The following is a 17739-nucleotide window of genomic DNA, read 5'->3' on the forward strand; positions in this document are numbered from 1 at the left end:
TGTTGGCCAGCTCTGGGCTCAGATGGGACCGAGACAAAGGCCTTTCATGAGCAGACCAGGCTTCCTCTGTTACAATACGGAGCGGTGGACTGGCTTCCCGAGGGAGGGCTGAGGTGCAAAGCTTGTCCGCTAGTTAGCGCAGACACACACAATCTCATTGTCTCACACACCACTTTGTGTCTCAATCTCACAAATAAACATCCACAAACATACGGCCAGATAGCAAAAAAATGTTTGCGTTAGCGGTACCTGCGGCGAAAAATAAATACCAATAATTGATCATGCCTTCTCGTCTCTCTGCAGCAGACATATGGTGAGCATATGTTTGGAACATCAAATTGCAATAAAACCGCAGTATCAAATCGCAATACATATAGAATCGGCACCTAACTACGGTGATAATATTGTATTGTGAGGTCCCTGGACATTCCCAGCCCTAACACTTACCTAAATTGCTGTGTGTTGGAGAGACTGGGTTTGGTGACAGGTTGGGTGAGCTGGTGTCCATGCTGTGGTTCATCAGGTGATCACTGGTCTCCCCATCTTCACTGAGATAGCCTGGCGGAGGAGTCTCTGAAACACACAACACACACACACACACACACACGATTAGTAAACCACACTAAACAGAGTAAACAACCATTATGGTTGGTAGGTTCTTCTAATAACATGGACCAACATGGCTCCACATCTGCATATTAACAACACCCTCTATCATTAAACTCTCAGCCAATGCTTTTATTCAGGGAAGGGAAGTGGAAACCAGTAGAAAACACAGGTGGAATGTATTGACTGAGTTAGTTCTACTCCTGACAGGTGGAATGTATTGACTGAGTTAGTTCTACTCCTGACAGGTGGAATGTATTGACTGAGTTAGTTCTACTCCTGACAGGTGGAATGTATTGACTGAGTTAGTTCTACTCCTGAGTTAGTTCTACTCCTGACAGGCGGAATGTATTGACTGAGTTAGTTCTACTCCTGACAGGCGGAATGTATTGACTGAGTTAGTTCTACTCCTGCCAGGTGGAATGTATTGACTGAGTTAGTTCTACTCCTGAGTTAGTTCTACTCCTGACAGGCGGAATGTATTGACTGAGTTAGTTCTACTCCTGAGTTAGTTCTACTCCTGACAGGCGGAATGTATTGACCGAGTTAGTTCTACTCCTGACAGGCGGAATGTATTGACTGAGTTAGTTCTACTCCTGACAGGCTGAATGTATTGACTGAGTTAGTTCTACTCCTGACAGGCTGAATGTATTGACTGAGTTAGTTCTACTCCTGACAGGCGGAATGTATTGACCGAGTTAGTTCTACTCCTGACAGGCAGAATGTATTGACTGAGTTAGTTCTACTCCTGACAGGCTGAATGTATTGACTGAGTTAGTTCTACTCCTGCCAGGTGGAATGTATTGACTGAGTTAGTTCTACTCCTGAGTTAGTTCTACTCCTGACAGGCGGAATGTATTGACTGAGTTAGTTCTACTCCTGAGTTAGTTCTACTCCTGACAGGCGGAATGTATTGACCGAGTTAGTTCTACTCCTGACAGGCGGAATGTATTGACTGAGTTAGTTCTACTCCTGACAGGCTGAATGTATTGACTGAGTTAGTTCTACTCCTGACAGGCTGAATGTATTGACTGAGTTAGTTCTACTCCTGACAGGCAGAATGTATTGACTGAGTTAGTTCTACTCCTGACAGGTAGAATGTACTGACTGAGTTAGTTCTACTCCTGAGTTAGTTCTACTCCTGACAGGTGGAATGTATTGACTGAGTTAGTTCTACTCCTGACAGGTGGAATGTATTGACTGAGTTAGTTCTACTCCTGACAGGTGGAATGTATTGACTGAGTTAGTTCTACTCCTGATAGCCTGTAACAGGGGGGTCAATTTGTCCTCCAGAGGTAGTAACGGACCATGTGCTGGTCTGGTCTCCATGAGGCAGTGTCTGCTTCTGGCGGTCTGGCATCTCAAGGCACCACAGACATCGTTTGTGCCAAGCAGAGGCTGCCCAACTCCTCTGGACTCAGTGTGTGTGTGTGTGTGTGTGTTTGGCAACTGTTCATCCGGTCTGCTGATGTGGCTCACACCTCTGCTAGTGTCTGTCTGAAGGTAGGGTAGGGGCCTAGGAGGCCACCCAAAATCACTGAGAAGGGAGGGGAGGACAGGGGCGATGTGGGGCTAAAGGGATAGAGGGGATGGGGAGCTAGAGAGGATGGGGGGAGCTAGAGGGGATGGGGGGGGCTAGAGGGGATGGGGGGATAGAGGGGATGGGGGGCTAGAGGGGATGGGGGATAGAGGGGATGGGGGGCTAGAGGGGATGGGGGGATAGAGGGGCTGGGGGATAGAGGGGATGGGGGGGGATAGAGGGGATGGGGGGATAGAGGGGATGGGGGGCTAGAGGGGATGGGGGATAGAGGGGCTAGAGGGGATGGGGGAGCTAGAGGGGATGGGGGGGCTAGAGGGGATGGGGGGAGCTAGAGGGGATGGGGGGGCTAGAGGGGATGGGGGGATAGAGGGGATGGGGGATAGAGGGGCTAGAGGGGATGGGGGGAGCTAGAGGGGATGGGGGGCTAGAGGGGATGGGGGGATAGGGGATAGAGGGGCTAGAGGGGATGGGGGGGATAGAGGGGATGGGGGGGATAGGGGATAGAGGGGCTAGAGGGGATGGGGGGGGATAGCGGGGATGGGGGGATAGGGGATAGAGGGGCTAGAGGGGATAGGGGATAGAGGGGCTAGAGGGGATGGGGGATAGAGGGGCTAGAGGGGATGGGGGGGCTAGAGGGGATGGGGGGGCTAGAGGGGATGGGGGGCTAGAGGGGATGGGGGGCTAGAGGGGATGGGGGGGGCTAGAGGGGATGGGGGGCTAGAGGGGATAGAGGGGCTAGAGGGGATGGGGGGTTAGAGGGGATGGGGGGCTAGAGGGGCTGTGGGGCTAGAGGGGATGGGGGGCTAGAGGGGATGGGGGGCTAGAGGGGATGGGGGGCTAGAGGGGGATAGAGGGGATGGGGGGCTAGAGGGGATGGGGGGTTAGAGGGGATGGGGGGCTAGAGGGGCTGGGGGGTTAGAGGGGATGGGGGGGGCTAGAGGGGATAGAGGGGATGGGGGGGCTAGAGGGGATGGGGGGTTGGAGGGGATGGGGGGTTAGAGGGGATGGGGGGCTAGAGGGGATAGAGGGGATGGGGGGCTAGAGGGGATAGAGGGGATGGGGGGCTAGAGGGGGATAGAGGGGATGGGGGGGGCTAGAGGGGATGGGGGGGGTTAGAGGGGATGGGGGGGCTAGAGGGGATAGAGGGGATGGGGGGCTAGAGGGGATAGAGGGGATGGGGGGCTAGAGGGGATGGGGGGTTAGAGGGGATGGGGGGCTAGAGGGGATAGAGGGGATGGGGGGTTAGAGGGGATGGGGGGCTAGAGGGGATAGAGGGGATGGGGGCTAGAGGGGATGGGGGTTAGAGGGGATGGGGGGGCTAGAGGGGCTGGGGGGGCTAGAGGGGATGGGGGGGCTAGAGGGGATGGGGGATAGAGGGGCTAGAGGGGATGGGGGAGCTAGAGGGGATGGGGGCTAGAGGGGATGGGGGGCTAGAGGGGATGGGGGGATGGGGGATAGAGGGGATGGGGGATAGAGGGGCTAGAGGGGATGGGGGATAGAGGGGCTAGAGGGGATGGGGGGGGCTAGAGGGGATGGGGGGCTAGAGGGGATGGGGGATAGAGGGGCTAGAGGGGATGGGGGGATAGAGGGGCTAGAGGGGATGGGGGGGCTAGAGGGGATGGGGGGGGATAGAGGGGATGGGGGATAGAGGGGCTAGAGGGGATGGGGGCTAGAGGGGATGGGGGGCTAGAGGGGATGTGGGGCTAGAGGGGATGGGGGGCTAGAGGGGATGGGGGGCTAGAGGGGATGGGGGGCTAGAGGGGATGGGGGGCTAGAGGGGATGGGGGGGCTAGAGGGGATGGGGGGGCTAGAGGGGATAGAGGGGATGGGGGGGGCTAGAGGGGATGGGGGGCTAGAGGGGATAGAGGGGATGGGGGGGCTAGAGGGGATGGGGGGCTAGAGGGGATGGGGGGCTAGAGGGGATGGGGGCTAGAGGGGATAGAGGGGCTAGAGGGGATGGGGGGCTAGAGGGGATGGGGGGCTAGAGGGGATGGGGGGCTAGAGGGGATGGGGGGCTAGAGGGGATGGGGGGCTAGAGGGGATGGGGGGCTAGAGGGGCTGGGGGGCTAGAGGGGATGGGGGCTAGAGGGGATGGGGGGTTAGAGGGGATGGGGGGCTAGAGGGGATAGAGGGGATGGGGGGGGCTAGAGGGGATGGGGGGGTTAGAGGGGATGGGGGGCTAGAGGGGATGGGGGTTAGAGGGGATGGGGGGCTAGAGGGGATGGGGGGATAGAGGGGATGGGGGGGCTAGAGGGGATGGGGGGCTAGAGGGGATGGGGGGATAGGGGGATGGGGGGGATATAGGGGATGGGGGGGATAGAGGGGATGGGGGGGCTAGAGGGGATGGGGGGTTAGAGGGGATGGGGGATAGAGGGGATGGGGGGATAGAGGGGATGGGGGTTAGAGGGGATGGGGGGATATAGGGGATGGGGGGGATATAGGGGATGGGGGGGATATAGGGGATGGGGGGGATATAGGGGATGGGGGGGATATAGGGGATGGGGGGGATATAGGGGATGGGGGGGCTAGAGGGGATAGAGGGGATGTGGGATAGAGGGGATGATAACTAGCCAGGAGAAGAACTAGCCAGGAGGAGAACTGAAGAAAAAGTGACTGAATAAAAACCATTGGCTGTCACAACTAGACTGTGTGAGAGCGGGCAGACAAGACACAATCCCAGACACTGAGCTGTGTGAAACAAGGTCAAGCATTGCAAACTCTTTGCCAGTCTCCGCCACTCACCTGTCTTGTCCGCTTGAATGGGATTTTAACTTGCTTTTAAGACGGTTCTCACCGACCTTACACTCATTTTAAACTTGTCTCACTTAAACCAGTCTCACCCACTTTAAGACTTCTATAACGTGCTTCATAAATCAAGACTGGTCTCACCTGCTCTAGGAATCTGTGTGAGGACTAGTCTCACCTCCTTTAGCACTGGTCTCAGCAGTAATATGACTGATATCTCACTTGGTATGTAGACTTGTCTCACTATTTATAGGACTGATATCTCACCTGGTATGTAGTTGCTCTGTGGCTCGATGCCGGCGGGGAAGTTGGTGTTCTCTGGGATGGAGTGGCTGTAGTCGTCCAGGGGAGGAAACTCACTGGGGATCTCTGTGTGTCTGGGAACCAGCACAGGGGGCAGCACTGCAGACATGCACACAATTAGACATGTATCACACACAGACAGAAACAGGAAGAACAGAAATGCACAGACACACGGTGCATTGTTTCTCTAACACACTGACAGATGTAGCTCAGTTGGTAGAGCGTGGCGCTTGCAACGCCAGGGTTGTGGGTTCGTTTCCCACGGGGGGGGCCAGTATAACTGTAAGTGGCTCTGGATAAGAGCGTCTGCTAAATGACTACAATGTAAAGAATGTACATATAGAAGTTATAGATAGCCTAAACACACGAGCTAAGACCCCCACATCTGTCAAACTAGTTGTCATAGAGCTAATACATTTAAAAGATGTGCAATACATGCTACTGAAGCGAATCTCATTGAACCTCTCATGATCTTTAAAATGAGAAGGGACAGTTGTCTGTACCTGGCGTCTCCACCCTCTGGTAGTGGTAGGGGTTGACACACACCTCATCCTTCTTGGTGTGGAAGGCGTACTCGCAGAGCTCGATGGCCCGCAGCTCGTGGTGGGACTGCAGGTCGGGCCAGCGCCACAGACGGCAGTAGATGACATGGGGCAGGCCCTTCCTGTGGGACACCTGCAACCGCCCATCCAGAGACCTGGCAGAGAGAGAGGTTCCTTTGGTTGTTGTTGTTGTAACTGCTTTGGAGGCATAAGTTCATTAACATTTTTGTTGCCTTTTGGCACATTGCTTGAATAGTTTGCTATTCTTGAAATGGCCAACTCCAAATGGCAAATTCACAATCTCACTAATGCGAGAGTACAGAAGCTCACACCCCATACTACCCCATATACTGAGATATAAGCACAAACATTTCACCTTGAAAGCAAAAAAATTTGCAGCCCCCCCTCCTGCAATTCTACACATTTTACCATTGGTACGGAGAGAAGATTGTGCAAATTTTATACACTACATGAAATGGGTTTCCATGGTCAAGCAGCCGCACACAAGCCTAAGATCACCATGCGATATGCCAAGCGTCGGCTGGAGTGGAAACGCGTTCTCTGGAGTGATGAGTCATGCTTCACCATCTTGCAGTCCGACGGACGAATCTGGGTTTGGAGGGTGCCAGGAGAACGCTACCTGCCCCAATGCATAGTGCCAACTGTAAAGTTTGGTGGAGGAGGAATAATGGCTTGGGAATGTTTTCCATGGTTCGGGCTAGGCCCCAATGTTCCAGTGAAGGGAAATCTTAACAGTACAGCATACAATGACATTCTAGTCGATTCTGTGCTTCCAACTTTGTGGAAGGGCCTTTTCTGTTTCAGCATGACAATGCCCCCGTACACAAAGTGAGGTCCATACAGAAACGGTTTGTCGAGATCGGTGTGGAAGAACTTGACTGGCCTACACAGAGCCCTGACCTCAACTCCACCGAACACCTTCGGGATAAATTGGAACGCCGACTGCGAGCCAGATATAAATCTCCCAACATCAGTGCCCGACCTCACTAACGCTTGTGGCTGAAGTCCCCGCAGCGATGTTCCAACATCTAGTGGAAAGCCTTCCGAGAAGAGTGGGGCTGTTATAGTAGCAAAGGGGGGGAATAACTCCACATTAATGGCCATGATTTTTGACGAGCAGGTTTCCACATACTTTTGGTAATGCAATATATATATATATATCAGGGAAAAAAGTATTTGATCCCCTGCTGATTTTGTACATTTGCCCACTGACAAAGAAATGATCAGTCTATAATTTTAATGGTAGGTTTATTTGAACAGTGAGAGACAGAATAACAACAAAAAAATCCAGAAAAACACATCAAAAATGTTATAAATTGATTTGCATTTTAATGAGGGAAATAAGTATTAGACCCCCTCTCAATCAGAAAGATTTCTGGCTCCCAGGTGTATTTTATACAGGTAACGAGCTGAGATTAGGAGCACACTCTTAAAGGGAGTGCTCCTAATCTCAGTTTGTTACCTGTATAAAAGACACCTGTCCACAGAAGCAATCAATCAATCAGATTCCAAACTCTCCACCATGGCCAAAACCAAAGAGCTCTCCAAGGATGTCAGGGACAAGACTGTAGACAAACAACAAGGCTGGAATGGGCTACAAGACCATCGCCAAGCAGCTTGGTGAGAAGGTGACAACAGTTGGTGCGATTATTCGCAAATGGAAGAAACACAAAGTAACTCAATTTCCCTCGGCCTGGGGCTCCATGCAAGATCTCACCTCGTGGAGTTGCAATGATCATGAGAACGGTGAGGAATCAGCCCAGAACTACACGGGAGGATCTTGTCAATTATCTCAAGGCAGCTGGGACCAGTCACCAAGAAAACAATTGGTAACACACTACACCGTGAAGGACTGAAATCCTGCAGCGCCCGCAAGGTCCCCCTGCTCAAGAAAGCACATATACAGGCCCGTCTGAAGTTTGCCAATGAACATCTGAATGATTCAGAGGAGAACTGGGTGAAAGTGTTGGGGTCAGATGAGACCAAAATCAAGCTCTTTGGCATCAACTCAACTCGCCGTGTTTGGAGGAGGAGGAATGCTGCCTATGACACAAGAACACCATCCCCACCGTCAAACATGGAGGGGGAAACATTATGCTTTGGGGGTGTTTTTCTACTAAAGGGGACAGGACAACTTCACTGCATCAAAGGGACGATGGACGGAGCCATGTACCGTCAAATCTTGGGTGAGAACCTCCTTCCCTCAGCCAGGGCATTGAAAATGGGTCGTGGATGGGTATTCCAGCATGACAATGACCCAAAACACACGGCCAAGGCAACAAAGGAGTGGCTCAAGAAGAAGCACATTAAGGTCCTGGAGTGGCCTAGCCAGTCTCCAGACCTTAATCCCATAGAAAATCTGTGGAGGGGAGCTGAAGGTTCGAGTTGCCAAACGTCAGCCTCGAAACCTATATAATGACTTGGAGAAGACTACAAAGAGGAGTGGGACAAAATCCCTCCTGAGATGTGTGCAAACCTGGTGGCCAACTACAAGAAACGTCTGACCTCTGTGATTGCCAACAAGGGTTTTGCCACCAAGTACTAAGTCATGTTTTGCAGAGGGGTCAAATACTTATTTCCCTCATTAAAATGCAAATCAATTTATAAAATTTTTGACATGTGTTTTTCTGGATTTTTTTGTTGTTATTCTGTCTCTCACTGTTCAAATAAACCTACCATTAAAATTATAGACTGATCATGTCTTTGTCAGTGGGCAAACGTACAAAATCAGCAGGGGATCAAATACTTTTTCCCCCTCACTGTATATACACAGTGGGGAGAACAAGTATTTGATACACTGCTGATTTTGCAGGTTTACCTACTTACAAAGCATGTAGAGGTCTGTAATTTTTATCATAGGTACACTTTAACTGTGAGAGACGGAATCTAAAACAAAAATCCAGAAAATCACATTGTATGATTTTTAAGTAATTAATTTGCATTTTATTGCATGACATAAGTATTTGATACATCAGAAAAGCAGAACTTAATATTTGGTACAGAAACCTGTTTGCAATTACAGAGATCATCTCCTGTAGGTCTTGACCAGATTTGCACACACTGCAGCAGGGATTTTGGCCCACTCTCTACAGACCTTCTCCAGATCCTTCATCGGGGCTGTCGCTGGGCAATACAGACTTTCAGTCCCTCCAAAGATTTTCTATTGGGTTCAGGTCTGGACACTGGCTAGGCCACCCAGGACCTTGAGATGCTTCTTACGGAGCCACTCCTTGTTGCCCTGGCTGTGTGTTTTAGGTTGTTGTATGCTGGGACCCAGCCCGACCCATCTTCATGCTCTTACTGAGGGAAGGAGGTTGTTGGCCAAGACTCGATACATGGCCCCATCCATCCTCCCCTCAATACGGTGCAGTCGTCCTGTCCCCTTTGCAGAAAAGCATCCCCAAAGAATTATGTTTCCACCTCCATGCTTCACGGTTGGGATGGTGTTCTTGGGGTTGTACTCATCCTTCTTCTTCCTCCAAACACGGCGAGTGGAGTTTAGACCAAAAACCTATATTTTTGTCTCATCAGACCACATGACCTTCTCCCATTCCTCCTCTGGATCATCCAGATGTTCATTGGAAAACTTCAGACGGGCCTGGACATGCGCTGGCTTGAGCAGGGGGACCTTGCGTGCGCTGCAGGATTTTAATCCATGACGGCGTAGTGTGTTACTAATGGTTTTCTTTGAGACTGTGGACCCAGCTCTCTTCAGGTCATTGACCAGGTCCTGCCGTGTAGTTCTGGGCTGATCCCTCACCTTCCTCATGATCATTGATGCCCCACGAGGTGAGATCTTGCATGGAGTCCCAGACCGAGGGTGATTGACCGTCATCTTGAACTTCTTCCATTTTCTAATAATTGCACCAACAGTTGTTGCCTTCTCACCAAGCTGCTTGCCTATTGTCCTGTAGCCCATCCCAGCCTTGTGCAGGTCTACAATTTTATCCCTGATGTCCTTCCACAGCTCTCTGGTCTTGGCCATTGTGGAGAGGTTGGAGTCTGTTTGATTGAGTGTGTGGACAGGTGTCTTTTATACAGGTAACGAGTTCAAACAGGTGCAGTTAATACAGGCAATGAGTGGAGAACAGGAGGGCTTCTTAAAGAAAAACTAACAGGTCTGTGAGAGCCGGAATTCTTACTGGTTGGTAGGTGATCAAATACTTATGTCATGCAATAAAATGCAAATTAATTACTTAAAAATCATACAAATGTGATTTTCTGGATTTTTTTTGTTTTAGATTCCGTCTCTCACAGTTGAAGTGTACCTATGATAAATATTACAGACCTCTACATGCTTTGTAAGTAGGAAAACCTGCAAAATCGGCAGTGTATCAAATACTTGTTCTCTCCACGGTATAAAAATAAACACACACACACTACCAGTCAAAAGTTTGGACACTCATTCAAGGGTTTTTCTTTATTTTTACTATTTTTTACACAATAGTGAAGAAACCAAAACTATGAAATAACACACATAAAAATAATGTAGTAACCAAAGAAGTGTTAAACAAATCAAAATATATTTTATATTTGAGATTCTTCAAATAGCCACCCTCTGCCTTGATGACAGCTTTGCACACTCTTGACATTCTCTCAACCAGCTTCATGAGGTAGTCACCTGGAATGCATTTCAATTAACAGGCGTGCCTTCTTAAAAGTTAATTTGTGGAATTTCTTTCCTTCTTAATGCGTTTGAACCAATCAGTTGTGTTGTGACAAGGTAGGGGGGGTATACAGAAGATATTTGGTAAAAGACAAAGTCCATATTACGGCAAGTACAGCTCAAATAAGCAAAGAGAAACGACAGTCCATCATTGCTTTAAGACATGAAGGTCAGTCAATACGGAACATTTCAAGAACTTTGAAAGTTTCTTCAATTGCAGTCGCAAAAACCATCAAGCGCTATGATGAAACTGGCTCTCATGAGGACCGCCACAGGAATGGAAGACCCAGCATTACCTCTGCTGCAGAGGATACATTCATTAGAGTTAGCAGCCTCAGAAATTGCAGCCCAAATAAATGCTTCAGAGTTCAAGTCACAGACACATCTAAAGATCAACTGTTCAGAGGGGACTGTGTGAATCAGGCCTTCATGGTTGAATTGTTGCAAAGAAACCACTACTAAAAGGACACCAATAAGAAGAAGAGTCCTGCTTGGGCCAAGAAACAAGAGCAATGGACATTAGACCGGTGGAAATGTGTCCTTTGGTCTGGAGTCCAAATTAGAGATTTTTGGTTCCAACAGCAATGTCTTTGTGAGACGCAGTGTTGGTGAACGGATGATCTCTGCATGTGTAGTTCCCACCATAAAGCATGGAGGAGGAGGTGTTATGGTGTGGAGCTGCTTTGCTGGTGACACTGTCTGATTTATTTAGAATTCGAGGCCCACTTAACCAGCATGGTTACCACAGCATTCTGCAGCGATACGCCATTCCATCTGGTTTGGGCTTAGTGGGACTATCATTTGTTTTTCAACAGGACAATGACCCAACACACCTCCAGGCTGTGTAAGGGTTATTTACCGAGAAGGAGAGTGATGGAGTGCTGCATCAGATGACCTGGCCTCCACAACCCCCCGGCCTCATCCCAATTGAGATGGTTTGGGATGAGTCGGACAGCAGAGTGAAGGAAAAGCAGCCAACGAGTGCTCAACATATGTGGGAACTCCTTCAAGACTGTTGGAAAAGCATTCCAGGTGAAGCTGGTTAAGAGAATGCCAAGAGTGTGCAAAGCTGCAATCAAGGCAAAGGGTAGCTATTTGAAGAATATCAAATATAAAATATTATTTTGATTTGTTTTACACTTTTTTGGTTACTCATACTGATGCACCTTGATTTAGGATCCCAGTAGCAGAGGGAGGCTGTCTAGGCCACAGAAGACCCGTTAGTACGTTACAATACCGACAGGGATTCCTTCCCCCATGGCCATCTGTTGTCAACGAAACATTTAGACCACTCAGCCATGTGGGGGGAAACAGCCTGCACTCTTGAATTGAACTGAAAACATTATTCCATTATAACCATGTAAAATATTCAAACCATTACCAATGGAATTAGAATGTTTCCTTCACAGAATTTGAGGCCAGTCAGAAAGAGATCTTCACGGCGTATAAAAACAAACTCCATAGCACTCCCACCACAGCTTAACCCCTTATCGTCGTGGGTCAGAGCTGTGTGATAAGGGTTTTTTGGTCTAATGATAAGTGGCGATGATATCCCTAACTCAGAGACAGGAAGTCTAAAACAAGAAGCTATACATGGCTTGCAGCTTGCGTTATTAGTATGACAACTTGTAGCTGTGGGGTAGGAAACGTGAAGCCGATTCATCACAAATGAATTTCACTTTTTTTATTTTTTACTTTACTGTTCATTCTCTGGTTATGATTACATGGTCGAAATTCTGACGTGAATTATTACCATCTTGGTAAAGAGATATTATCCTGATGACGGTCCAAAACAAACAATGAGAGGACATTCGGTCGTTTCATGTAATTTCAGCAAGCCATGACACAACACCCACCATCTCAAGATTGTTCTGAAATTATTTCTGTAGTTAGAAACAGATAAGATTGCCATTCCTGAAACATTTTATTCATTTTTTATTTTTAGAAATTCAGCTAATTGATTTGCAACCAAATTGGCCATGTGAATTTAAAGGATTGAGATAATATTCAGTAAATATAATACCCAACATCCGATTTGGACCAAACTTCATCCTACAAATGAGTAAGACACATCAAAAGCTACCCATGGACCCCATGACAATCCAACAAACAGTATACACTATCAGTTCACTGTTTGACAAGTACAGTGCCTTCGGGAAAGTATTCAGAACCCTTGACTTTTTCCACATTTTGTTACAGCCTTATTCTAAAATGGATTCAATTGCCCCCCCCCGTCAATCTACACACAATAACAAAGCAAAAATGGGTTTTTTGAAATGTTAACAAATTTATTAAAAATAAAAAGCTGAAATATGACATTGACATAACTATTTACAACCCTTTACTCAGTGTTTTGTTGAAGCACCTTTGGCAGCGATTACAGCATAGAGTCTTCTTGGGTATGACGCTACAAACTTGGCACACCTGTATTTGGGGAGTTTCTCCCATTCTTCTCTGCAGAGCCTCTCAAGCTCTGTCAGGTTAGATGGGGAGTGTTGCTGCACAGCTATTTTCAGGTCTCTCCAGAGATGTTCGATCTGGTTCAAGTCCGGGCTCTGGCTGGACCACCCAAGGACATTCAGAGACTTGTCCCGAAGCCACTCCTGCGTTGTCTTGGCTGTGTGCTTAGGGTTGTAGTCCAGTTGGAAGGTGAACCTTTGCCCCAGTCTGAGGTCCTGAGCGCTCTGGAGCAGGTTTTCATCAAGGATCTCTCTGTACTTTGCTCTGTTCATCTTTCCCTCGATCCTGACTAGTCTCCCAGTCCCTGACGCTGAAAAACATCCCCACAGCATGATGCTGCCACCACCATGCTTCACCGTAGGGATGGTGCAAGTTTCCACCAGACATGACGCTTGGCCAGAGAATCTTATTTCTCATGGTCTGTGAGTCTTTAGGTGCCCTTTGGCAAACTCCAAGCGGGCTGTCATGCGCATTTTACTGAGGAGTGGCTTCCGTCTGGCCACTCTACCATAAAGGCCTGATTGGTGGAGTGCTGCAGAGATGGTTGTCCTTCTGTAAGGTTCTCCCATCTCCACAGAGGAACTCTGGAGCTTTGTCAGAGTGACCACCTCCCTGACCAAGGCCCTTCTCCCCCGATTACTCAGTTTGGCCGGGTGGCCAGCTCTAGGAAGAGTCTAGGTGGTTCCAAACTTCTTCCATTTAAGAATGATGGAGGCCACTGTGTTCTTGGGGACCTTCAATGCTGCAGACATTTTTGGTACCCTTCCCCAGATCTGTGCCTTGACATAATCCTGTCTCGGAGCTCTATGGACACATCCTTCGACCTCATGGCTTGGTTTTTGCTCTTATATTAGACAGGTGTGTGCCTTTCCAAATCATGTCCAATCAATTGAATTTACCACAGGTGGACTCCAATAAAGTTGTAGAAACATCTCAAGGATGATCAATGGAAACAGGATGCACCGGAGCTCAATTTCGAGTCTCATAGCAAAGGGTCCGAATACTTAAGATTTTCCTGCTTTCAATTTTTTATACATTTGCAAAAATTTCTAAAAACCTGTTTTCACTTTGTCATTATGAGGTAGTGTGTAGATTGATGAGGAAAACAAATGTAATTTAATCCATTTTAGAATAAGGCTGTAAATGTGGAAAAAGTTAAGGGGTCTGAATACTTTCCGAATGCACTGTAGTATGGAGCTGCGGCTTGGAGTATTGTTTCGTCATCCTATGTAATATATTCCCTGTGAATCTGGTGATGTTTTTCCCCCGTTAGGGTTCAACCTGGTCCCCCACTAAGCGCTTTAGAAGCCTTTCCGTCAGCAGGAGAGAGTCTCAGTGGAGCAACGAGGAGTCTGGCCGGCTAACCAATGATCTCACCGTACCACCGCTCCATGCTGTAATGTGATTGGAGGAGCCTCCAGTGGAACTCAGACAGACTCTCTGTGAGTGTGTGTGTGTGTGTGTTAGCGTGTGTGTGTCAGTGTCAGCCAACTACTGTGCCTCCGGAGGGGAAAACATCATGGCCTTTAATATTTCAAAGCAGCTTTTCCCCATCTTGGCAGTTTGAGAAAGGGGAGGGGGTGATGTTAAAATCAGAATCCTCCTGTGTGTGGTGGAGGAGGATGGGTGTGTGTGTGTGGGGGGTTGGGATTCAACGATGTCGCCTTAAACCAAACTAAAGAATTAAACCATGAAAACCAGCAGCAAATCTGCAACATACAGTCCCTAATCAGAAATCGCATTATGTCACACAGAGCATTCAGTTCTCTCTATCCAGACGAGCTCTCGGTCCTACTCACAAACACATCCTCCGGTTCTTATTAAACAAAAAGTAATTTCACACAGTGCGTGTCACAGGGCAAGGTCCCTTTTTATGAGCCCCGATTGGCTGAAAAGGAGTCAGTGGGTTGCTGTTGCCACAGCCCGTAAACGAGCAGCCATTTCCTGGGGCTTTGCACATCAGTGAGTCCTGTGGCCATCATAAAGAATTAAGGTTAATGGGGGGCTGGGTTAGCTCAGCTCACTCTCTCGTGTGTGTGTGTGTGTGCGTGTGTTTAACTATCCTTGTGGGCACCAGAAGTCCTCACAAGGATAGTAAAACACTGAATATTCAGTGTTTAATATATAAGTGGGTACATTTTACCAGTCCCCACGAGGAAAAATGCTATTTTAGGCTTAGGTTAGGGTTACAATTAGGGTTATGGGTAGGATATGGGTTGTAAGTTCTGGGTTATGGGTAGGTTTAGGAGTTAGGGTTAGGTATAGTTTTAACGTTAGGGGTTAGGCTTAGGATTTTGGATAGGAATCAATGATTTGGTCCCCACAAGGATAGCAATACAATAGTGTGTGTGTGTGTGTGTGTGTGTCAGAGCTAGGTTCAAAGACGTGTATTTGAGTATTTGTTATTTAAATCCTTGTTTCTGTGTATTTGATATTTTCTAATAAACAGCCCAAAACAAGTACTTTTATTTGAGTAGGCCATTTGAATGGTTATTGGTATTTTAAGGTATTTTCAAATACCTAGGTTGAATGCATGGGAGTGTATTTGAGTCAGTGCAGTATTTTCAAATACTTTCCAAGTGTATCAAATACATTCTAATATTCAACTACTTGTTTTTTTTTTTCAACTAAAAGGTTATCTGAATAATTGTTTTGAAATGTATTGAAAAGTAATTGAAATACCTGAAATAGTATTTGAAACCCAGGTTTGGTGTGTGTGTGTGTGTGTGTGTGTGTGTGTGTGTGTGTGTGTGTGTGCAGACTGGGCTGAGGTGATGTAACTGGTATGCGTCTCAGGCCCATGCTCTACAGTGGATGTATGCCTTTGGGGTTTAGACTGGGGGTTTAGACTGGGGGTTTAGACTGGGGGTTTAGACTGGGGGTTTAGACACTGAACAGACGAAAACATCCTATTCCCCAAAACTATTACGGCGTGTGGCAAAAAAAAACCATTTACAGCAGAACTGTGCAGATACAACGTTTGGTAACAGAATAAACCTGAGGGAGATTTTACCGTAATTTCCAGTAAATGTTTTTAGTTTTATTTACTATGTTAAATTGTTAAAAGTAGAGTTGTATGGTTTGTTAAACTTTGAAAATCAATAGGTTTTTGTTTGGCATACATTTTAAAAAAAGTGGACAAATCTGAGTCTCTATGGTAATTCCGTTACCTTGGAATTGCCCATTCACATTCCCTCACTGGGACACTTCTCTCATCACTGCACCCCCCGCAACGGCTTTCTGGTCAGGTCCAGGAAACACACAGATTCAGACGCAGATTTCATTGGCTGTTCTAACATGAGGGAATCCACTTTCACAGTCCAGGGAGGGAGGGACCACACAACAAGCCCTAGACAAAACACCAACAACTTCATATAGAGCCACTGAGTCACTGTTCAAGAGATTTACCACAGAGATAGAAGTGAGTGAAACGTTGCCTAGAACAACCCCCCAGCCATTCGTAACATGCCACCAGCCCCGACCAACTCTTTGGACATTTTCCACTGAACTCCCATGTTGTTGGAGGGGCCATACCGAGCCCCAGACGTCCTCACACTCTTCAAATATGCTTTATGAGTACGTGGAGCGCGTTGTGTTTCAAATATGTTCCAGGGTGGGTGTGGAGGAATGGCTTTGGCCCTGTATGCCCTGCCCTGGTGCTGGTGGGCTACACCCTGACAAGACATGAGAGATGGATGGGGTGCTGGGGAACGGAAAACACCAAATGGGTTCAGGAGGGATCCGGAGTACCCTCCAAGGATCCAGGCCAGCAGAGCAGTTAGTACCCTCCAAGGATCCAGGCCAGCAGAGCAGTTAGTACCCTCCAAGGATCCAGGCCAGCAGAGCAGTTAGTGCCAAGACCTCGGTATGGCTGTGTGTAACTGAGGCTAGTTACACTGACTGACACTCTCAGCACTCCCGCACTGGGGGACAGACTGACCCCAAACAGACCAAATACAAAACTAATATAACATTTCAGTGACAGAAACTGGGTAAACAATAACATGACCATCCACCATCCTACTTTCAAAACCCTATCTAGAGTGTATCTAGGGGGGAAAACTAGTGAGAAGCGGTGAGTCACTAGGCCTAGCTAACGGAGCATGGTTATTCATGTTTAGCCCCACAGCAGTCCGATTCCCATAGCGCTAGGCCCATGCAACACTACAGCATAGCCCGGTCTACACCTGACACTTACATGTGGCTTCTGCTATCAGAACACAAAAGTCACATTGTGTTCAGATCTGTCTGACCACTTTAGGAGCTGGTCAGGGATGCATTTGTGTGCGGACTTCTCCTCAGTCGAAAGCGCATACAGTGGGCGACGTCATCAGCACTTCGCCCACAAGTCTCCAGAAAACGTGTGTTCTGGGAGCGAAAGGCACCGTGTGAGGAACGTGTTTGCTGACTTCAGAAATGCTAGCTGGCTAGCTTATTAGGAAAAAACGGTTTGTTTGACTAGAGTTATGCTAACCTGTTTGCAATCCCTTTAGCTTTGCTAGCTAGCTTGCTAGTTACAGAGGTTAGCTGGCTAGATAGCTACAGTAGTTGGCTACTGTCATCAAGTTGTTGTGTTATCAGATTTAGCCTGTTCCACCGTTTGCAGAATACATTCAGGCATTTGAATATAGGGGGGGGGGACAAAAGGAAATCCATTTACAATGTGGACATGGTAGACGCATTTAAATGTAGGTGTAGAACTGGGCAGAACTGATGTGAAAAGGGAAAACAACTATTGATTTTGCCTTGGGGGAACTGGGTGAATGGTATTGTGGCTCTCCAACACAGAGGCTGACCCTGAGCCCCTCTCAACCCTGCAGGGGATGGGAGACCTGCACCCCACGTCGCCTGCTGTT

At 48.0% G+C, this 17739-nt stretch overlaps 1 protein-coding gene across 1 annotated transcript in view; it reads right to left on the minus strand.

The window, feature by feature from the left end:
- LOC121572477 overlaps positions 1 to 17739 on the minus strand; it is a 50865-nt gene that overhangs the window by 17043 nt on the left and 16083 nt on the right. Inside the window, exons 3-5 of the mRNA XM_045225463.1 lie at positions 5698 to 5891; positions 5159 to 5293; positions 448 to 573 (exon numbers count right to left, since the gene is read on the minus strand). Coding sequence (XP_045081398.1) covers positions 448 to 573; positions 5159 to 5293; positions 5698 to 5891 — 455 coding nt within the window. The remainder of the gene's footprint in view (positions 1 to 447; positions 574 to 5158; positions 5294 to 5697; positions 5892 to 17739) is intronic.

This window comes from Coregonus clupeaformis, chromosome 15, assembly GCF_020615455.1.
Source record: "Coregonus clupeaformis isolate EN_2021a chromosome 15, ASM2061545v1, whole genome shotgun sequence".
Taxonomy (NCBI): Eukaryota; Metazoa; Chordata; class Actinopteri; order Salmoniformes; family Salmonidae; genus Coregonus; species Coregonus clupeaformis.